General features: G+C 43.1%; 1 protein-coding gene across 4 annotated transcripts in view; it reads right to left on the minus strand.

The window, feature by feature from the left end:
* LOC139595745 (contactin-6-like) overlaps positions 1 to 19216 on the minus strand; it is a 131987-nt gene that overhangs the window by 2395 nt on the left and 110376 nt on the right. For all 4 annotated transcript variants that reach the window (XM_071439318.1, XM_071439316.1, XM_071439317.1 and 1 more), the window contains 9 exons: positions 16738 to 16865; positions 14522 to 14697; positions 14058 to 14175; positions 13090 to 13248; positions 12848 to 12997; positions 8691 to 8761; positions 6326 to 6560; positions 5207 to 5322; positions 3425 to 3611 (listed from right to left, as the gene is read on the minus strand). In XM_071439318.1, coding sequence (XP_071295419.1) covers positions 3425 to 3611; positions 5207 to 5322; positions 6326 to 6560; positions 8691 to 8761; positions 12848 to 12997; positions 13090 to 13248; positions 14058 to 14175; positions 14522 to 14697; positions 16738 to 16865 — 1340 coding nt within the window. The remainder of the gene's footprint in view (positions 1 to 3424; positions 3612 to 5206; positions 5323 to 6325; positions 6561 to 8690; positions 8762 to 12847; positions 12998 to 13089; positions 13249 to 14057; positions 14176 to 14521; positions 14698 to 16737; positions 16866 to 19216) is intronic.

Genomic DNA, 19216 nt, shown 5'->3' on the forward strand with positions numbered 1-19216 from the left:
ATAGCACAGAACCTCTTACTGTGAGACTTCATTTGCAAAATTAGGCACAGCCTGACAGCGTCTGACAGTTCAAGTTATATTTGAGAGATTTTGTGCAAGGAAAATGTTGTTCCATTCTGTATTTCCGTGTCCTAGAGGATGTTTTGCTGTCTGGATCTCCAAAAAAGCTAAAACTGAGAGCAAACGACAGAAGCCAAGATTTCCATCAGCCAGGACAGGTTACAAAGAGCTGCACATGAAAGTCTCCATGTGATCCACCATGAAACATTGTAGGATTTTAGAAATTCTCAGCACAATAGGCTGAGAGCAGCTTTTTCAAAGGCTTTTTATGCCTAAGTGCGAGGACTTTGAAAATTTGCCTACAAGTGACTGGAATTGAATCCTGTGTGAACATGTGAGGGTGGAGCTGAGCCTTTGAACTGAGCTCGGATTTAGGCCAACACGTTCTCTCCTGCTCCATGGCACATCCTGCCAGGCCCTGCTGGCTGGTGGCACAGGAAAGGAGGGTTGAAACAGAGGGAAAAAAGAGGAGAGAGCTGGAGAAACACATTCCAGCCCTGATTCTAAATTGTTTAATCTGGGATCCTTCTCTTCCCCGCTGTGTGCTGGTGAGTGATGGAAGGAACAGTTGATTTGGTGATAATTTCTTTCATTTCCCACAGAGATAAAACAAATGGATGGGTGCTGCTGTTTCATATCCATCTGCCTCGTGGTTTTGGAGAAGTTTAATCCATCCCTCTGGTAGGGAATGAGATGTTGGTGGAGCTCCCAGGTGAACGTCCAGGGGTGTCCTTCCATCAGCCACACTGTCAGTGTTGGAAAAGATTCATTTCTTTATGAAGCCATTTATCTACTCTCACATACATCAAACTGCAAATTTATTTAAATATGGCTTGAAAGCTCGTTGTTGCTTTCAGGAAACATTTTATATATGGAATTGGATAACAAAATAGTCACAAGAGGCAAAGGATGTCAAATACTTCATTGGCTGTGCACTCTGAAGAGGTTTGAAATCACTCAAAAAGGGGTGAATTACAGCCTTGACCAAAGCTTTTTGACATAGAAACTTAAAGCTATCTTAATTCATGATCTTGAGGCTGAAAAAACACCACAGGAGGATTTGCAAAACAAAATTATCTGGGTTTTTTCCAGCCAGAAACCAGAATAAGTGGTAAGAGCACTTTCCCAAATCCATAGGAATATCTGCTAGCAAACCCAAGCAGTTCCAGGTCTAAGATTGGCAGATTATTTCCTCAATTAATTCCTTGTAATCAGTGCTCTCAAGAATAATAGAAATCCCAAATATCTGCTTAAGTTTATTGAGGTGCTGATGTTATTGTCATGGTTTAGCAAGCAAACACTTGGCTTTGTTGCTGTACTGAGCTGAGGTTTATCCATGCAAGTATTTCCAGTATCTATATGTAATATTGATATATTTAATGTGTATTTGTATCTATTTGTAAGGGAAAAAGAAGAGGAAGATAAAAAGATAAAAGGAAGAGGAAAAGGAAGTTGAATGGAAAAGGAAAGGAGAAGGAAAAGGAAGGAGAAGAGGAAAGAGGAAGTGGAATTTCTGCAATCCATGCCATATAATTAAAGAACCAGAAGAGAACAGCTCTTTATGGAGCCATGTCCATGGTTTGAGGACCTCAATTCCACCTCCCTAAGTACTTTCAGCTGAAACCAGGATGTCACCTTAGACCTTACATTGATCTTAGAGAAGGACACTTCAATCAGAATTGCACCTCTTTGGCAGAAGGATCATTTCAGCTCTGCTGAGTCCCTGCAATAATGGGAGGAGCAGAAGGCTGCAGGGATGCTGGATGCTGAGCAGGGAGACAGAGCTATTACTTTGGAGCTCCATCTCCTGCTCCAGATGCACATTGTTTATATTCTCTTGACATACTATCTCTTCTCTTATTGCAAGTGCTTGCATCTTCCCCAGACAGAGCTTGAAATTTTAATCTATATATTTAAATATTAAAAAGGTTATTTTGACTTTAATTTTTAAATGAACCATTAGCACAATCCTGAATTTGACAGAAGATAAAGTAGATGTAAAACAAAAGCAAATTTATTCCTTCTGTGTTTTGTCATTTGACTGCCATGTCTTTAACTTGTCTTTCATTCAGATGCACATAGGAATAGAGGGAAGAATTCCCAGAGATGAATCTATTTTCTATTGAAAAATGGACTGTGATGAAAGTCATGGAATCACAGAATGGTTTGGTTGGAATAGCACTTAAATTTCATTTCATTCAACCCCCTGCCATTGTCAGAGACACCTTCCACCATCTCAGGTTTTTCCAAGCTTTGTCCAAACTGGTCTTGGACAGTTCCAGGGATGGGTCTTGTTTGAGCCCTTCAGAAATATCTTCTCTTGCTTTAGTTTTCATTGTTTTATTTACAATAAATATTGGTTTTGTGGCAATTAAAAAAATCAATTAACTCATTTTTCAAGTTGTTCCTATCTTGCACTTGGAGCAATGGCATGGAACAGCATATAGAAAAGAGGCAAAACTGGTGAAACTCAGGAGAAATATTTCCCTTTTATGCTAAAGTGCTGATCAATAATTTACTGGGAAAACAGATTCCAAGGAAAAGAAAGCAGCAGAGGGCTTTATTTTTAGTTATAATTTAAAAAAAAAAACAACCCACAACTAAATTGTGTTTATATCAATGTATCCCTTATGCTGAGCTCTGCAGTGCAAAGTTCAGAGGTGTGAAAACCCCTCTGTATTTGGTACATTCAACAGCTTCCTTTAAAACCCCCAAACCAACACAGCCTCACCCCAGAATCTCTTGTCTGGCCTGTGGGACATCCCTCCTTTATTGGCTCTGCACCTCTGGAGTCCCCTGAAAGCAAGGGGGCTGCTCTTCCTGGGCAAACACAAATCCTCCCTCATGGGCACTGGTTTAGGACCAGAGGAAGTTTCTCAGTCACTGATTTTGTTGTCTGACTTATGAAGAAATTTGGGATTCAGTTTTCCTTGCTGTTGAAGCCTTTGGCAGGGATGGGTCATGGGGAGCTGGGATGTGCCTGTCCCAGCTGGGAATTTGGGACCCTTGCGTGGATGCCATGGGACAGAGAGAGAAATGGCAAACGTTTCTCACAGTGGCTTGTGAGAACTTTCAAGGAGTTATAAAGTTGTGATAACTTGTTAAGCATAAACAGTCTAGAGGTGGTGTTTTTCTACTTTGTCTTTCTGTTCTTCTCAATTCATACAGCTCCCTGGAACTGTATGAAAAAGGTGTTTTTGTTAACTAACCAATCAAACAGAATCTATCGTATCACTCTATAAAACTGCACGGTTCTCTTCAATAAAACCTTCTTTTGCTCTTTCTGTAAAACTGCCTCTCACCTGTTCCTGTGTCATTCTCAGCACAAAAGTGACCCCCTTGTTGTGCCAAACCCAATACTCACGGGATTTTTTGGTGGTGACATTCACGGGGGTGCTGGAGGGCCCTGTCCCCGCAGTGTTGTAGGCTCGGACTGCTGCAAAATACACCGTGTTAGCTCTCAGGCCCGTGATGTTTTTGGCTGTCACATTCCCACTGACTCTGACCTTCCCAGCTGTGCTTTCCTTGGGATCATCTATCCAATATAAAACCTAAAAAGCGAGAACAAAGAACAGGCAATTCATTGTGTTCCAGCAATTAGAGGCTTGGCTGGGAAGCAGACATGCTGACAAGGAAGATTTCGAGGAATACAGGATTTTTTTTGTACTCCAATCTAGCAGGATGTAAACCCTGGCATGAATATTTATAGAGAAGCAATAACATTTCAGAGACTGAATCCCAATTAAGGAACGAAATGAAATCCTTAAATTTACAGATGTCCAGAAGGAAACCTTTGATAAGGTAAGGAATGATAAAAGCTTTGTTGGTTTTATGGTTGAACACAATGAAAGAAAACCTTAAGATATACAAAAGAGCATTTATCTCAATCATCTAAAAGGTTTTTAATTATTTTGTATCCTGGCTCTAGTTTTGATTCAGTGACACCTACTTAGACTTGCTATTTTTTTCATTTAGTAATTGACTTAGGAAGGTTTTTGGACTGTACTCTTACTACCTTCATTTATACCTTGCAGTGATAGCACAGAATTTAAAGCGTTTTTGACTCGTTTTCCTCTTATCTACAAATAAAAAAATAAAAAGAAAAAAAAAAAGAAATTGTTTCACTATGCAAGTAAAATGACCAGGAATGATATCTGACATTACTTAATCCTAAAATCACAGAATCATTTAGGTTGGAAAATATCTTTAAATCCAACCATTAACTCAGCAATGCCAAGGCCAGCACTAAGCCACATCCCCAAGTGCCACATCCACACAGCTTTTAAATCCCTGCAAGGATGGGGACTCCTCCACTGCTCTCTTCAAATGTTTGAGTTAATGGTTGGACCTGATGGTCTTAAAGGTCTTTTCCAACCTAAATGATTTCATTAAGAGGAGGGAGAAGTTAAAAGCCTTTCAGTGCACCACAGCACAAGCTCTGGGTAGTTCTGGAGTACATTTATCCAGCCCTGCTCTGTCAGCAGTGCCTCGTGTGCCTGTCCCCAGATCTGAGCACAGAAAATCTGTGACAGAGCTGCAGTTCTGGGCTGTAAACCCTTCTGATTATCTCAGGTGGCTTGCTGCTAATGAGAGCCAAGGAAAGAGCTCCACGCTCTTGGAAGCAGCAGTTTGTTAACTGGGAGGAGGAACCAGACGGCCAAAAGGATTCTGGACAGCAAAGGGACAACTTCAAGGTGTCAGAGCCCGTCAGCCCGTGGCCCAGCCCCTCACCTTGTAACCCAGTCCCTCACCTCATAGCCCAGCATCTCACCTTGTAGCCCAGCACCTCACATTGTGGTCCAACTCCTCACCTCGTAGCCCAGCCCCTCACCTCATAGCCCAGCCCCTCACCTCATGGCCCAGTCCCTCACCTCATAGCCCAGTCCCTCACCTCATAGCCCAGTCCCTCACCTCGTAGCCCAGCCCTGTGCCCATGGCCCAGTCCCTCACCTCGTAGCCCAGCCCTGTGCCCATGGCCCAGTCCCTCACCTCATAGCCCAGTCCCTCACCTCGTAGCCCAGTCCCTCACCTCATAGCCCAGCCCCGTGCCCGTGGCCCAGTCTCTCACCTCATAGCCCAGCCCCGTGCCCATGTCCCAGTCCCTCACCTTGTAGCCCAGCCCCGTGCCCGTGGCCCAGTCCCTCACCTCGTAGCCCAGCACCCTGCCCGTGTGCCGGTTCCAGGGGATGGGCAGCCAGGACACCTCCACCGCCGCCGCCGACACGCTCAGCGCCGAGGCACCCGCCGGGGCCATCTGTGGCTCTGGGACAGGGAGAACACAGCTGCTGGGACATGCTGTGACCACAGGGACAGTGGGGAGGAGAAACAGCAGGAAGAGCCCCTGGTGTAACCGTGAGGTTTGCTCTCCACTTATGGTGGGATGTCAGCAAAAGCTGTTCTCAGAATTGCCCATTCCCCATCTGCTGGAGCAGGTTTTCAGAGATCAGCCACACTGAGTGGTCTGAAGAACCAAACCCTCTGAGAGAACACCTTTGAGTGTCTCCCAGTTTTCCCAACACACTCAGCAGGAGCACCTTGGGGACAAATTAGTCAAAACAAGCCCTCTACTGAAAATCATTCTGAAAATTTGCCCCTTCCTATTTTTAGTTCAGATTCCCATCTCCTGACTCACGTCTGTTATAAACATCCAATGAGCGGGTTTGGGCAGGGCCCTTAAAAACCCTGGGAGATCTGCCTGACTGTCACAGACATCTTTTATGAAAAATCTTTTCCTTAGGATTTTTCCTCCTGAGAAGCTGAGAGGCCTCAGGAACAAAATGTAACCAATGGTTATCTGCTGCTGTGGAATGCAACAGGTGCATCTGGGATTCGGCTCATGTGGTTGTTTCTAACTAATGGCCAATCACAGTCTGGGTGTCTCAGACTCTCTGTCCGAGCCACAAGCCTTTGTTATTCATTCCTTCTTTTTCTATTCTTAGCCAGCCTTGTGATGAAATCCTTTCTTCTATTCATTTATATAGTTTTATATAATATATAGTTTTATATAATATGTAGTTTTATAACTATATATTATATAGTTTTAATATAATATATATCATAAAATAATAAATATCATATCATATAATAAATAAATATAATAAATAAATATCATATCATAAAATAATAAATCAAGCCTTCTGAAACATGGAGTCAGATCCTTATCCCTTCCCTCATCCTCAGACCCCTGTGAACACGGTCACACCTGACCACATCTGTCACCTGTTGCTGCTACACACCCATTACCACTAAGAGTAGCTTGTGTTACCATCCTCTCCTGAGTAGATGATGGAAATGGAGCTCAGGGTCCCTTCTCCCTCGTTGTTGTAGACACCAACTTTGACCTCGAAAGGCGACAGGGGTGTGATGCTCTCGTTCCTATAAATGTATTTGCTGGATTCCACCGAGGCCACCACAGCTTTGGTCCAGGTTGTTGAGCCAAGGGGACGGAACATGACGATGTAGCCAAAACCTTCCCCGTTCTGGAGCTCTTCTGACACTGGCTGTGGTGACAAGGCAGTCAATAAAGGTTTGCATGTATCCACAGTTTTAATTGAATCTTCAGTCACTGACTGTATTTTAGTGTTATTGATTTAGTTGGCTGTGCCTTGGAGAAGATAATAATGTTTGCCCCATCCGTCAATGTAATATTGAAATAAAAATCAAAATAATAAATCTATTGGGGCAATCAATTTAGAAACAAAAGATCTGATCAGCTCCATTAAAGTTGTCTCTTTCAGGCATGAAGTTTGCAAAATTAAAAGCATTTCACTCAGTACAAGTTGTAGCTTGTAGATTTTTTTCCTTTCCCCAAAGGGGCATAGGAATGCTAATTTTAAATAAATGATTTTAAAGGAAAAAAAGAGCTGGGAAGGAACAAATGTATACAAAGAAATGTGTGTCAGTTGTATAATTGCCTGCCTCTGAGTACAGTGCTGATGTATTTTTTTCAGCAAGAAGAAAGCCTCGAGTACATGAACATATTCTTATTTAAGTTCTCAGAACAGAAATGTTCCTGCAAGTCAACATGGCAAAATTAATGTTTCTATTAATAAAATCTCATGTCAAGATATGTATGAAAGGCTCAAACTGAAAAGGCAATTACAGCAACACCGTGTCCAGCATGAAGTTGGGTTTTTCATGGGATAAAAATACTTCCACATTCTCAAAGCAAGAGGACATTTATGAAATAAAATCAGGATTAAATGGAGAAAGGAAGTGTTTCTCAGTAAAACTGCATTTATTTCAGAGGCTTGCATCAAAGGAAGGGGCATGGAAAAGCAGGCATGGAAAATGGTGCTAAAAGACAGCAAAAGGGTCAGGACCTGAGTCCTGGCCCCAACATCTTCTCCTGCAAACTCTTGGGAGCACAAACAGTGTGAGATGATAGGGGAAAATCTGGAAGCACTTCAGAACACTTCAGGGCACTTATGTTATTTTTATCATAAATTCCTTCTAATTCCAATAATAAAAATACTGATAATAAGCCTGCCCTGCATCTATAACACATGTCCTTCCTTCAGGGTTTTACTAACCCCCAATATTCCCCTTTCCATCTCTTTTCCAGCCCTGAGAGAATTAAATGTGAGGGATGATGCCTCACTGGGGATTTATAGGAGTTCAAGCAACTTTCTAGAGCATTTAATTTGTTTTTGAGGCTTCTGTGACCTCAGATTTAATCAAGACATTTAGTGAGCTCATCACAGAAAGCCGCAGAGTCCCGTTCAGTGTTGTTTGCTGGCCATAATTAGGATTTCTTCTGATTGTTTTTCAGGACACACTACAGAGTCCAACAGGATAATTTGACTGAGATATCTCAGGTTGTTTCCTATTTTCATGTTCTTCTGCTCCCAAAGAGAAGAAAATTAAACAAAAGAGTGAAAGGTTGCAGATGGAGGAAAACTTAGTTCAGGGAAAGTGGAATTTCACTCTGTTTGCAGCACAGGGAGGGGAAAACATCTGCAATGTTATTTATCTAGTGGGAATTTTTTAAAATTTCTTTTGATCTGATTTTTCACTTTTTGACCAAGCAGCTACCCCATCACTTCCCAGGCTTTGCCTGCCTTCATCCCAGGGCCTGTGGGAAGCTGCTGGGAGGCTGGAAATGGAGGCTCCTTCCCACAGCACTCACTTTCTACTCTCTGAAATGACCTGCACTCACCCTTTGCAACTTGTCTGGCATTAACTGCTCTGGAAATGTGTATTCTCTGCTCTCGCTGGAGTGCTGCAGAATTAAAGGGCTCATCTCCTTTAACGCATAATAGGATATGTCTTGTCAGCACAGTGTTCCAGAATGGAAAACATGTAAACAAAAGTAGGAAAAATGTAAATGCAGAAAATGGCCAAGCAGATTAGTGTGTTAAGCACCTCCTGTACAATGGAGATAAGAGGGTTATGCAGACTTCTAAACATCTTTACAACATGCCTCTTAAACTGTTTATTTTCACAAATTGTTCCCTATAACACAGAAAACTTGCTGTATATCTTACAGGCTGTTTGCTCTCCACATCCAGGGTGAAATCCAGGCTCGACCAAAGCTGGTGACCAAAAGCCTTTGGATTTCAGCAGGGCTGTGGTTTCACCCACAGATTTATCCCTGTAGGACATGTGAGGTTCCCTGAGCTCAGAATTACCTCCCATGTGATGACCAGCTCGGAGCGGCTCCCTCCTCCTCCGCCGATGTTCGTGGGTGCCACCACGGGAACTGGAGAAGAAAAGAGGTTGGAGTGTGCAGCTTCCCCAAGGCTCAGCCCTGGGGCCAGCCCTCTTTAGTGTCTTTATGGCTAATCTGGAGCTCAGAAGTTCACAGCTGGCACTAATTTGGGTGGGAGTGTGGATCTGGGCAGGCTGGATCCAGTGGTGTGAAGCTCAACAAGGCGAAGTGCAGGGTCCTGCTCTTGGGTCATAAACCATAAACCACATAAACCATTGACAACGGCCCCATGGTGCACTCCAAGATGGGGGAAGAGTGGCTGGAAAGTGGCCCAGCAAAAAAGGACCTGGGGGTGCTGAAGATGAGGCCAGGTGTGCCCAGGTGGGGAGGAAGGCCAAGGTCACCTGGCCTGGATCAGCAATGGTGTGGCCACAGGAGCAGGGCAGGGATTGTCCCTCTGCTCAGGCCACACCTCCAGTGCTGTGTCCAGCTCTGGACAAGGCAGTGGTCAGCCAAATGTTGGACTCAGTGATCCTGGAGGCCTTTCCAAGGGGGTGATCCAAGCATTTCCTACCTCACCTGCAGCCTCCCAACAGCGGAACAAGGATCACATTGCACAGCAGCCCATTTGAAATGAAGTGAAATTATGTTTACACGTTTTCTAAGGCTGAAGCCATAGATGAATTTGATACATGAGTACCCTGGTTCAAAAAATTAATTAAAGAACTGGAAGCATCAAGTATCTGACATTATTATGCCTCATCAATTAATTGGCAAAATGATGTTCCATTCAGACTGTAGCTGCAACACTACTGATTTACTAATTATGCATTTGTTCAGTAAACATGTTGTTGGAGCAATATATTAATTTTTTTAATTGGTTGTATGCTTATCTTAGTGAATTCAAAACTCACAAATTGCTTTTCTCCTTCTCCCAAGACTGTAAGTATCCAAAAGTTGGTTGATGAGAGTTGGATTTCTCCAGCATTCCACAGGTGCGTGGCACCAGAGGTGGAGGACTGAGATCAGGGAACTTTGTTGAGGTTGAAGGGGCCCATGGTGGAGAGCCAAAGAAAATATCAGCATTTCCTGCCTCTTGCTTTATATTTCTTCTTTAAGGTCCCTTCCAACCCAGCCCATTCTATGGTTCCATGTTATGTTCTTTTTCAGCTGCTGGCGATGTGTAAGAGAAGAGAACATCCCTGCAATGGACAGAGACAGGAAGTCTCTACAGGACATTTGGTAGTACCATCTCCAAGTCCTATCTTCAGAAATGTCAAGATTGTTGTCTCATTGTCTTCATTCATCTCTCACTGTCTGAAAAGCTGATGTGTAGGGTGAGAAATAGGAGGGATGTTTACATCTCAAAAGCCCTTTTTTCAGAGATTTTGGGCAAGTTTTGCCAAATCTGCTTGTCCTTCCCATTGACAAATGCATTAACCCAGCTTCAGAGGTGCCAATAAAAGCAACAGTGCTTAACGTTCACAGAAACTGATGTCAGCCCATAATATAATTTGAATTATATATAATTAAATATATGAATTATATATAATTTCCAGATTTTAGTCCATGTATAAATAAATATCTGATTTTATCCTCTAGAAATGGGAGGAATTTCAGAATAATTTTGCTGTGCAGCCATAAGAGTGAGTAGAAGAGAGCAAACAGGCTGGGCTCTCCTGGAGGGTTTCACAGGGCTGTTCATTTTTGTCACTCACAATCAATGTCTTTGGGCACATCAGAGGCAAACGATCTCAGACTGACAAGAACTGCATGGAAACAGCAAAACAAACTTCCAAGCCTGGTGTTTCACTGTTTCATGAACCAAGTGATGCTCAATTAGCTCATGTGTTAAATGTGTTTGGTACTTGCCACATTTGCAAGGGGAGGATTTTGTGCTGCGGCTCAGCAGAGCCTCAACTGGGTCAGAGTTGAGAAACAGATGAAAATTTACAGCTGAGTGCACCAACAGAGGCTCAATTAATTCTCAGCTCCATTTTAATGAAATGAACAGTGGCTCATTTGCATTCACAAATCTAGTAATGCTCAGATTTTAGCTGGCAAAATAGTTATTACAACAGCTCAAATTCACCCTGTCCTGGTCAGGTATTTGCTGTCCACACTGCCCTGCTGATTTCAGGTTCCTATTCTGACTAAAAAATTAAAGAAGCTGATATTGTCCCACTGCACTGCAACATTTTGAGACAGGGGTTTAGAGCAGTGAAGGGGTTAAGCAGCTAAAAACCTGAAGTGAGTCTTTCTGTCTCTTTTGTTAAACTTCAGACAGAGCTACACTGCACAGAAATAATCTTCCTTGTGTCATTGCCATGATAAATAACAATAATTTTATTGTTTCTTTCTCCTCATTGCCCCAGTCTTGTGAATCCCTCTAAGAAACAAATAAATAAAAGCTTTAAAAGATGAAAGCTTTCAATGCCTGCCTAGTTTTGAATATCCCACTTCACAAAGCCCTACGGTGGTAACAGCCACAAAAACCTTCTCAAGATTAATTTGGTCTTTGTGATCAATCATGTAATATAGAATATTCATTTGAGATACTCTGCTGGGAAATTTAAAAAATTTGACCACCTCTGGAAGGTGCTGGGGTTGGATCTAGATGGTCTTTAAGGTCCCTACCAATCCAAACCATTCTGGGATTCTATTCCCAGAAACAAATGGATTCCACATTCTAAAAGAAATGGATTTTCTTCTGTACAATGTACAATACTGTATTTTGAGTTCTGTCCTGAAATGCAGCTTGCCAAACTTCAAAGCTTGGCAAATGAGATAAACAGAGAAGAGAAAGTGGGTTGTAAAAGCTGCTTCCATTTTACTGCTTTCCATCCCATAAACACTGATTTTATAGGTGGGAGACAGTTGATAAGCAGGGAGCTGGGAGGAACATAAAACAAACCAAAGGTTTGGGCTGCAAATAAATTGTACCAAACTGAGCAGGTCAAAGGACTGACAGTGTTGGTCACCCAAGAATGAGGCAGCTTCCCCTGAGGTGCCAAGTCCCAGAAGATAAATGAGGAAAGGTCAGACAGACAGACAGAAAGGATCCACTCAGGAGTCAGTAGAAGCTGCTGGTTTCACTGGGCTTTGATGCTGTCATTTTTTTCATCCAATATCCAGAGTTAAAATTATCCTGCTCCTCTTGATGCTCAGGTATCAAACCTCTGCAGCCAAGGGACATGCAGAGAGTGAAGTTGTCATTTCATGTGCAAGTCCCTGAGCAGGATAAAAACTTGGATTTAATTGGGAGAACAAAAATTGTTCTGCCCAATTGCTTGAGTGAAAGGTTGATTGGGACACATTAAAGGGAGGAAGATAGGATAACTCCAGCTTTTATCGTGGAATGCCAGAGGGGTTTGGATTGGAAGCGACCTTAAAGACCATGGAGTCCCACTCCTGCCATGGGCAGGGACACCGTCCACTATCCTGATGCCTTGTGCAGGCTGCCCTAGAGCAGAGGCTGGATGGAGTTACAGAATAAAGCAGGGATTGATTCAAAGCATCTCCTCCATGGACCCACCTTGGGCAGCACAAGAGCCCAGCCAGGGCTGCACCCAAGATGAATCCAAAATGGCCCCAAAATGCACGGCCGGGCACGGGCTCTGTCCCTGGGATCAGTTCTGCTCCATTTGCATCTTGCAGTTCATTGTCCCATTCCAGCTTTAGCCCCTGCAGTCCCACCCTGCTTGTTTTTCTCTCTCCAGCCCACGGTGTTTGTGCTCTTGGGCTGAGATTTGGATCATTTGTCCTTGGTGCCCAGCTGGAGCAGGAATTGTTTTGTGTCCCTGCTCTGCGCACAGAGCTCACCATGGCCTGATGTGAAGCTCAGAACTGCACACTAAAGCAGCACAGAATGTGAAAAATAGAAAAGCTCAAACCTGAGGCATCAATCCCAGGTTGCTCCAAGTCCCATCCAGTAACGCATTCTTGTGGAACACGTTGGATCCCCGCCAGTGGAATTGGGTAAATGAAATTCCCACAGCTGAGAGCCGGAAAAGCCTGGCAGGAAGCAGGGCCTCACCTGCTTTGGTTTTCAGGAGAGCAAAGCCTGGCAGGAAGCAGGGCCTCACCTGCTGCTTTGGTTTTCAGGAGAGCAAAGCCTGGCAGGAAGCAGGGCCTCACCTGCTGCTTTGGTTTTCAGGAGAGCTGAGGGCCTGCTGGGCTCCCCGATCCCAACGCTGTTGCTGGCGACCACACGGAACTCGTACTCAACCCAGGGGCTTAAATCCACCACGGTGGCCTTGTGAGTCTTGCCATTAATGACCTCAGGAGCTGAAGGCAAACATGACACCAACAATGGGTTTTTGAGGTAATTAATGTTACACACTAAATAAAAAATCCAAGGCAAGTCCCAAATTGCTCACCTGTGGCGACTGCCTGCCATCCCACCGAGAAGGGAGTCCTGGTCTGGACACTGTAGATCTGCACTGGGCTGTTGTTATCTGCTCCAGGCTTCCAGGATAACCCAGCAGTTGTGCTAGAAACATGTTCAACTTTAACATCTTCTGGTGGACCTGGAGGGCCTGACACGATCAGCATTTTAAGAGGAAAGTATTGGGAAGAGAAGATTCACCGCTGGAATGGGTTGGGCAATTCTTACTTTCTCAAGTCAGAGGAATTATTCATGAAGCTGCAGTGTCATAAAAGCTGCACAATCCCTAAATGATGGCTCCATGCCTGGATTTCATTTTTATGAGTCAGGAAAATTAATGTCTTGATGTCGCTAACATGAAAACTACAAACAAAGGAATGATTTCTTCTTTGTGTCTGACAAAGAAAGGCACCCAGTGTTGTCTTTTGTTGAACCATTGAACAGCCTGAGAATTCCTACTGAATTCAATCAAAACTGAGGTTCAGAAGGAATGCAGGATAGTGCACTACACAGATTTCTGATTTCTCCTAGGGTTTACAAACCTGCTCCCATGACAGCATTTCCTCACTGCTTGGAAGTAAAAAGCTGAGTTAGAAAATATTATTTCATATTATCTCCAAATAGGGGAAAGGAATGAGGTATTTTGATTTTCCCAGCTTGCACAGTGACCCAGAGATGCCTGAAGGAAATAACAACACTGCTGAAGTTAGAGGACTTCCCTCCCATCTGTGTGGCCCAAAATTTTTGCCAAAGACGCCAGGGCAGAACTCCAGAGGTTCTCCTGAGGTTGGCTGAACTCCAGGATCATGCTGGCCACAATTTTGGGGCCAAGAGTAAAAGAAAGGGAACATTTCACTATTGAGATGTGGAATTGACATCCTAGGAGCTATTTAAACAATAGCTGATGTTAAGAATTCCTAATTCCTCTAGAAAATAAGTGTGTCTCCCTTACAGACATACCTCTCACAATTATATCTGCCGTTGCAGATTGAGTGTCTAAAGAAGTTTGCACCATGCATACATATTTCCCAGAATGATGCAGCTGAATATTTCTTATCATCAAATCCCCAGCAGATTCCTGGAGAGATTAAAAAAAAAAAAAAAAAAAGTAAACTAATCACTCACAACATGCTTTCCATACTGGGCATTTTTATAAATTGCTCAATATTAATACAAAATTCAGCTTTTAAATTAAAATATTCATAGCTATCATCAGTTTCTTTCATGGGGACATTTTTATTATGGCTTCACAAATAACTCAAGCGCCTTTATGAAATTTAGGGAAGAAAAATAAATGTTTGCAGCCCTTGTAAAGAAACAGTGATTTGCCAGGCACATAAAGAGCGAGGGAGGAATTATGATAAACATTCGTGTCGTGTAAAGACTGTGGCAAAGAGTTTCATGAAGGAGTTTGGGAAACTCACCCTTCCAATCCTTTCAAAGTGATGGATTCCTCTGCTCAAATCAATCCTCTGGCCATTGAACGACCACGAGAAGCCCACGTGCAGGGAGGGGTCGTGGGACACCTGGCATGGCAGGACAATGCTCTCTCCAACTGTTGCATCTGTGTCAGAGGGGGGAACAGTGATCACAGTCCTTTCTGAGGAGACAAAAAAAATTACATGTTTTTAATTAAAGTGCTTATAAAAATAGCAGTTATGGAAGGAGGTTTGTGCCATTCGGGAAATGATTTCAAACTGGCCCAAATGTTCTGTAATAAAGGGAATTCTCTCTAATATAGAGATGATTTTAGACCACTCCTGTGGCAGTACCATGGCCACATTGTGTGCCTGAGAGTGAGCAGATGGGAGAGGAACACTCTAAATTAGTTTATATTTATATTAGGAACACTCTAAATTATACTAGTTCATAAAGCCCATAATCAATAGTTATGATTTCAGTCAAAAACTACAGAATTCTCTTAAAAACATGCCCATGGTTCTCCAAACTTGAAGAATTCTCCTGGCCAAAAACTGCAGCAAAAGCAAAATTGCTGCTCATCTCCACTTACTTTAGACATTGACATCCTTAATCTTTGTTAATGTCAGTGGCACTTTCCTCCACAACACTGCTTAAGTTACAGCTTCAAAGACGTTCCCAGGCAGGAAAATTATTAATTTGATCATTTTTAACCCATTACATGGAGACCCAAACTCGCAGCTCTTATGAAGGGAAGTATCAGCTCACTGAAGGGGAAAGAAATGGGTTTATATGGCTGCACTTTTGTTGATATGACTGGCAGACAGATTAGAGATAACAACCACTTTGTTGTAAGCAATTCCTTTGAATAAAGCTTTTGTGCATGCAAGTGTTATAAAGTGGTGAGAATTTAGACACACGTAGAAAATGAGAGCAGAATCACTTCAACAATATTAATATGATCTGAAAATAATGTGAGAGGAGGAGAAGGGAATTTGCACGAGCTGGGTTAGTTCAATGCTTGTCACAGCTTAATCCAGAATTTAGGTGAATCTTAAATCGCAGAATTCTGGAAAGGATTTGGGTTGGAAAGGACCTTAAATCCCACCCAGTGCCACCCCTGCCATGGCAGGGACACCTTCCACTGCCCCAGGGTGCTCCGAGCCCCATCCAGCCTGGCCTTGGGCACTGCTGCTATCATAAGAAATCTCCTTTATTATTGGCCTGAAACTGTTTACCTCCACCAAATAGATCTTGAAAACTGTCCTTTTGGGAATTACACTGGCTTTGGGCATGAGGTGTGTTTTTGAGTCGTGATAACAAAAAATAAATGAATTTATTATGGTATTCCATCCTCTTGCACCTCTTGTTGTATCCTCCTCATCCCCACTAATTCAGAATGTTCACTTGGGTGATATTTTTTACTTCTTTTATGGGCTTGTCTTCAAAACTTTTATCTCAAATACTTTTAAAAGCTTCTTAAAAGCTCTTGGTTCTGTCTTATCCATCTATCTTGCTTAGCAACAGCAAACATGCATTATATGGCAAATCCCATTCCAGAGGAGAAAAGAGGGGAGATGTGAGTGCTGGAGGTGTAATAAAGACTTCTCCCACAAAGAATAAACAACTCAATGAGCAGCAATAAACTTAATTTGCACATTAGCTATGCTTTCCCAAGTTCTGACATTTCAGTTGAAAATAATGCTGAAGCAATGAGGCCTATAATTGAACAGCCCAAACTTCTCCAGAGGGGAAACAAAAACAAATGTTCCCTGCAAACAAGATCATTTTTATACCATGTTGTTACTTGGTGTTTTAATAAACTTCATAAATGCCAAACAAAATAGGGTTTTTTTTTCATGTTTTAATGGGATTTTCCCATATTGCCACAATGTATGGGACATGTGAAAGGGGGAGAACCTCAATGAGGTCAGAGCTGCAGAAACCCTGAAGTTCTTGGTGTTTTCATTGCTGGCTGTGCTGCAGCCCCATCTCAGGTCACACTCTGAGCTGTATCAGTGCTAATTGCTCTGTCAGAAAGTGAACATTGAAAATATTTTTGCCAGATGCAAAGTTAAGGAGGAGCTCACACTGCAGGACCATTCTGATTCTGCTGAAAAGAAGGATATTAAAATAAAATAGTTACAAAATCAGAGAACCTTGGGTTGGAAGGGTTTCTGAAGCTCATCTCAGTCCACAAAAGAAGGAAATTCTGAAATACCTTTCACAATCAGGTTCCCTGAGTTTCTGGCAGTTCCAAACTGGTTTGTGGCGACACAAGTGTAAACCCCAGCATCCACCTTGGAGATGTTGGAGATCCTGAGGCTGCCATCCTCCAGGAGCACCACCCTGGGGAAAAACAAACAAAATGGAGCCACAGAATCCCAGGATGGCTTGGGTTGGGTGGGATCTTCAAGCTCATCCCACCCCCTGCCATGGACAGGGACAGGGACACCTTTCACCATTCCAGGTGGCCCCAAGCCCTGTCCCACCTGGCCTTGGCCACTTCCAGGGATGGGGAATCCACAACTTTCCTGGGCAACAATAGGAAAATGGAAATAAAAGAGACTCCTGGCAGAGGAATAGTAACAGAAATGCAGTGCTCCTTTTAATATCTAAACGTTTCCATCATGGTTTTTCTTTTCTACAGTAAGCTGAATCTGTGTTAACCAATTTTCACCTCTTCTGCTTTTTAATTTCTAGATTGGAAATGCTTTATTGGCAAACTGGGGTTGATCATTCACTTTTCCAGGTGGCTTTCTTCCAGCAAAATCTGGAATCTCAAGAAAAAGTCAAAAGACTCAACTTGCTACTTACTTGTGTTCTATTTTACCGTGGTTTTGTTGGTTTTTTTTTATTTTATTTTACAGATCCCAGTGCTCCTAAGCCAAGCTAAAGTTGTGTGTGAGCCCAGCTGCCCGTGGAGTTCTGTCAGGATTATTAAAAGATATTATCAGACTGGCTGAGATGCTCTAATGCCACCTCACAAGCCAAGGAGCCAAATCAAATCCATCACTGTCTCATGGGGCCTCCAAACCACCCTGGAGTCACTGAGTTGTTCATATCAGTGTGCAGAGAATTGGGGAAATTGCATTTAATGGTAATTTCAGGACCACTCCTGAGTTTTATGGACAAAATTAATTTTTGAGCTTGTTCATATTTTATTTTTTCATGTTATTGAGATGCTTTGGGATGTAAGTCAGGACAAGGACTGGATGTGATTTCCTGGGATAAGCTGTCACTGTGCCTGGCACCCTTCTGCTGTCACATACAAGGGCAGGACTTCAGGATTTGGGGGATTTTCTACAGAATCACACAGAACACACACCCAAAAGTAGAGGATTTTCAAATCACAGCTGAATTAGCAACGAACTTCAGCACAGAAAATATTTTTCTGTCATATTTTGGGGCTTTTCCCCCCAGTTCTTCAACATCCATCTGGTGAATGTGGAACTCAAACAAATGTTTTTTCTGAGTTTAGAAGAAATTTAAGACATGAAGGTCCTGGAAGTTTCATAAAAAGGGGGTGAGGCTCCCTCTGTGCACCTCCTCTTGCCACTAAGCTCAGTCCTCAACAGGCATCAGAGAATCTGCAACCAAATGCCACATTTCCTTACACAAATAAATTCAGTGTAAGCCACAACTCCACAGGAAACCAGGCTCCATTCACTCACAGCAGCACTGCATCATTTTTTATATCCCTCATTTAATTGACATTTAACTCTAATACAAGGCTCCTTTCATAAAATAGAAAATATCTAATTCATGCATCACAGCTTGGGTATTTAATATTTATTACTAACAACATAAGATTGGGTGATGTACTGAATTATTAAAGGAAATGAACAATCACAAGAGCAGAAGTTGGAGCTGGCAGCAGCATCAGAACCATTAAACACACAAAAAACCCATCACAGTGTGTTTCTGTTTCCCATTCTGGCATTTTTACATCTGTAACTGCAAGTGGAACACACATCAGACCTTGTCCTGCTCCTGTTACACCTCCCAACAGCTCAGCTGGGAAGGAAAAGCACTAAGCTTGGATTTCTGGCGATCTTCTGGATTATATCCCCCTAATTTCACGTGTCCCACCCTCATCTGACCTTTCCCTGTGGGAATTCATAAAATTAGAGGGAAAATGAAAATGAAAATGAAGCAGATCTTAACAAAGATCTGCTCCTGAGCAGGGCAGGGTGGATCTGGGACCAGGACAAGCAGAGATGTCCCTGTGCAGCTGGGAGGGGAAGGGATTTGGGCTCGAGTGAAAAATCTTTGTTTCCTTGGCAATAATCACCAGGTGCTGCAGCAGCTCTGGGTTTGCCCCTTGTGGTACAGTGAGGGAATAAGTTCAGGTTTAATAATCCATCATTTTGACCAGGAACAGAGCAAAAGAGGAGGAGGCAAAGTCCCCTCCTCATACAGGGATGTGTCAGCTGAAGGGTATTGTTTGGATAAGGAAGGGGGAGTGAAGCTGTGCCAGGGGAGGGTTAGGTTGGATTTTTGGGAAAGGTTCTTCCCCCAGAGGCTGCTGGCACTGCCCAGGCTGCCCAGGGAATGGGCACAGCCCTGAGGCTGCCAGAGCTCTGGGGGAGTTGGGAAACCCTCCCAGGGATGCCCAGGTGGATTTGGGGTGTCTGGGCAGGGCCAGGAGCTGGATCTTGGCACCTGGGGCAGTTTCTGGTCCTTGTGGGTTCCTTCCT

This window comes from Agelaius tricolor, unplaced genomic scaffold, assembly GCF_023055355.1.
Source record: "Agelaius tricolor isolate 1412-34295 unplaced genomic scaffold, bAgeTri1.0.p SCAF_14, whole genome shotgun sequence".
NCBI classification, from domain to species: Eukaryota; Metazoa; Chordata; class Aves; order Passeriformes; family Icteridae; genus Agelaius; species Agelaius tricolor.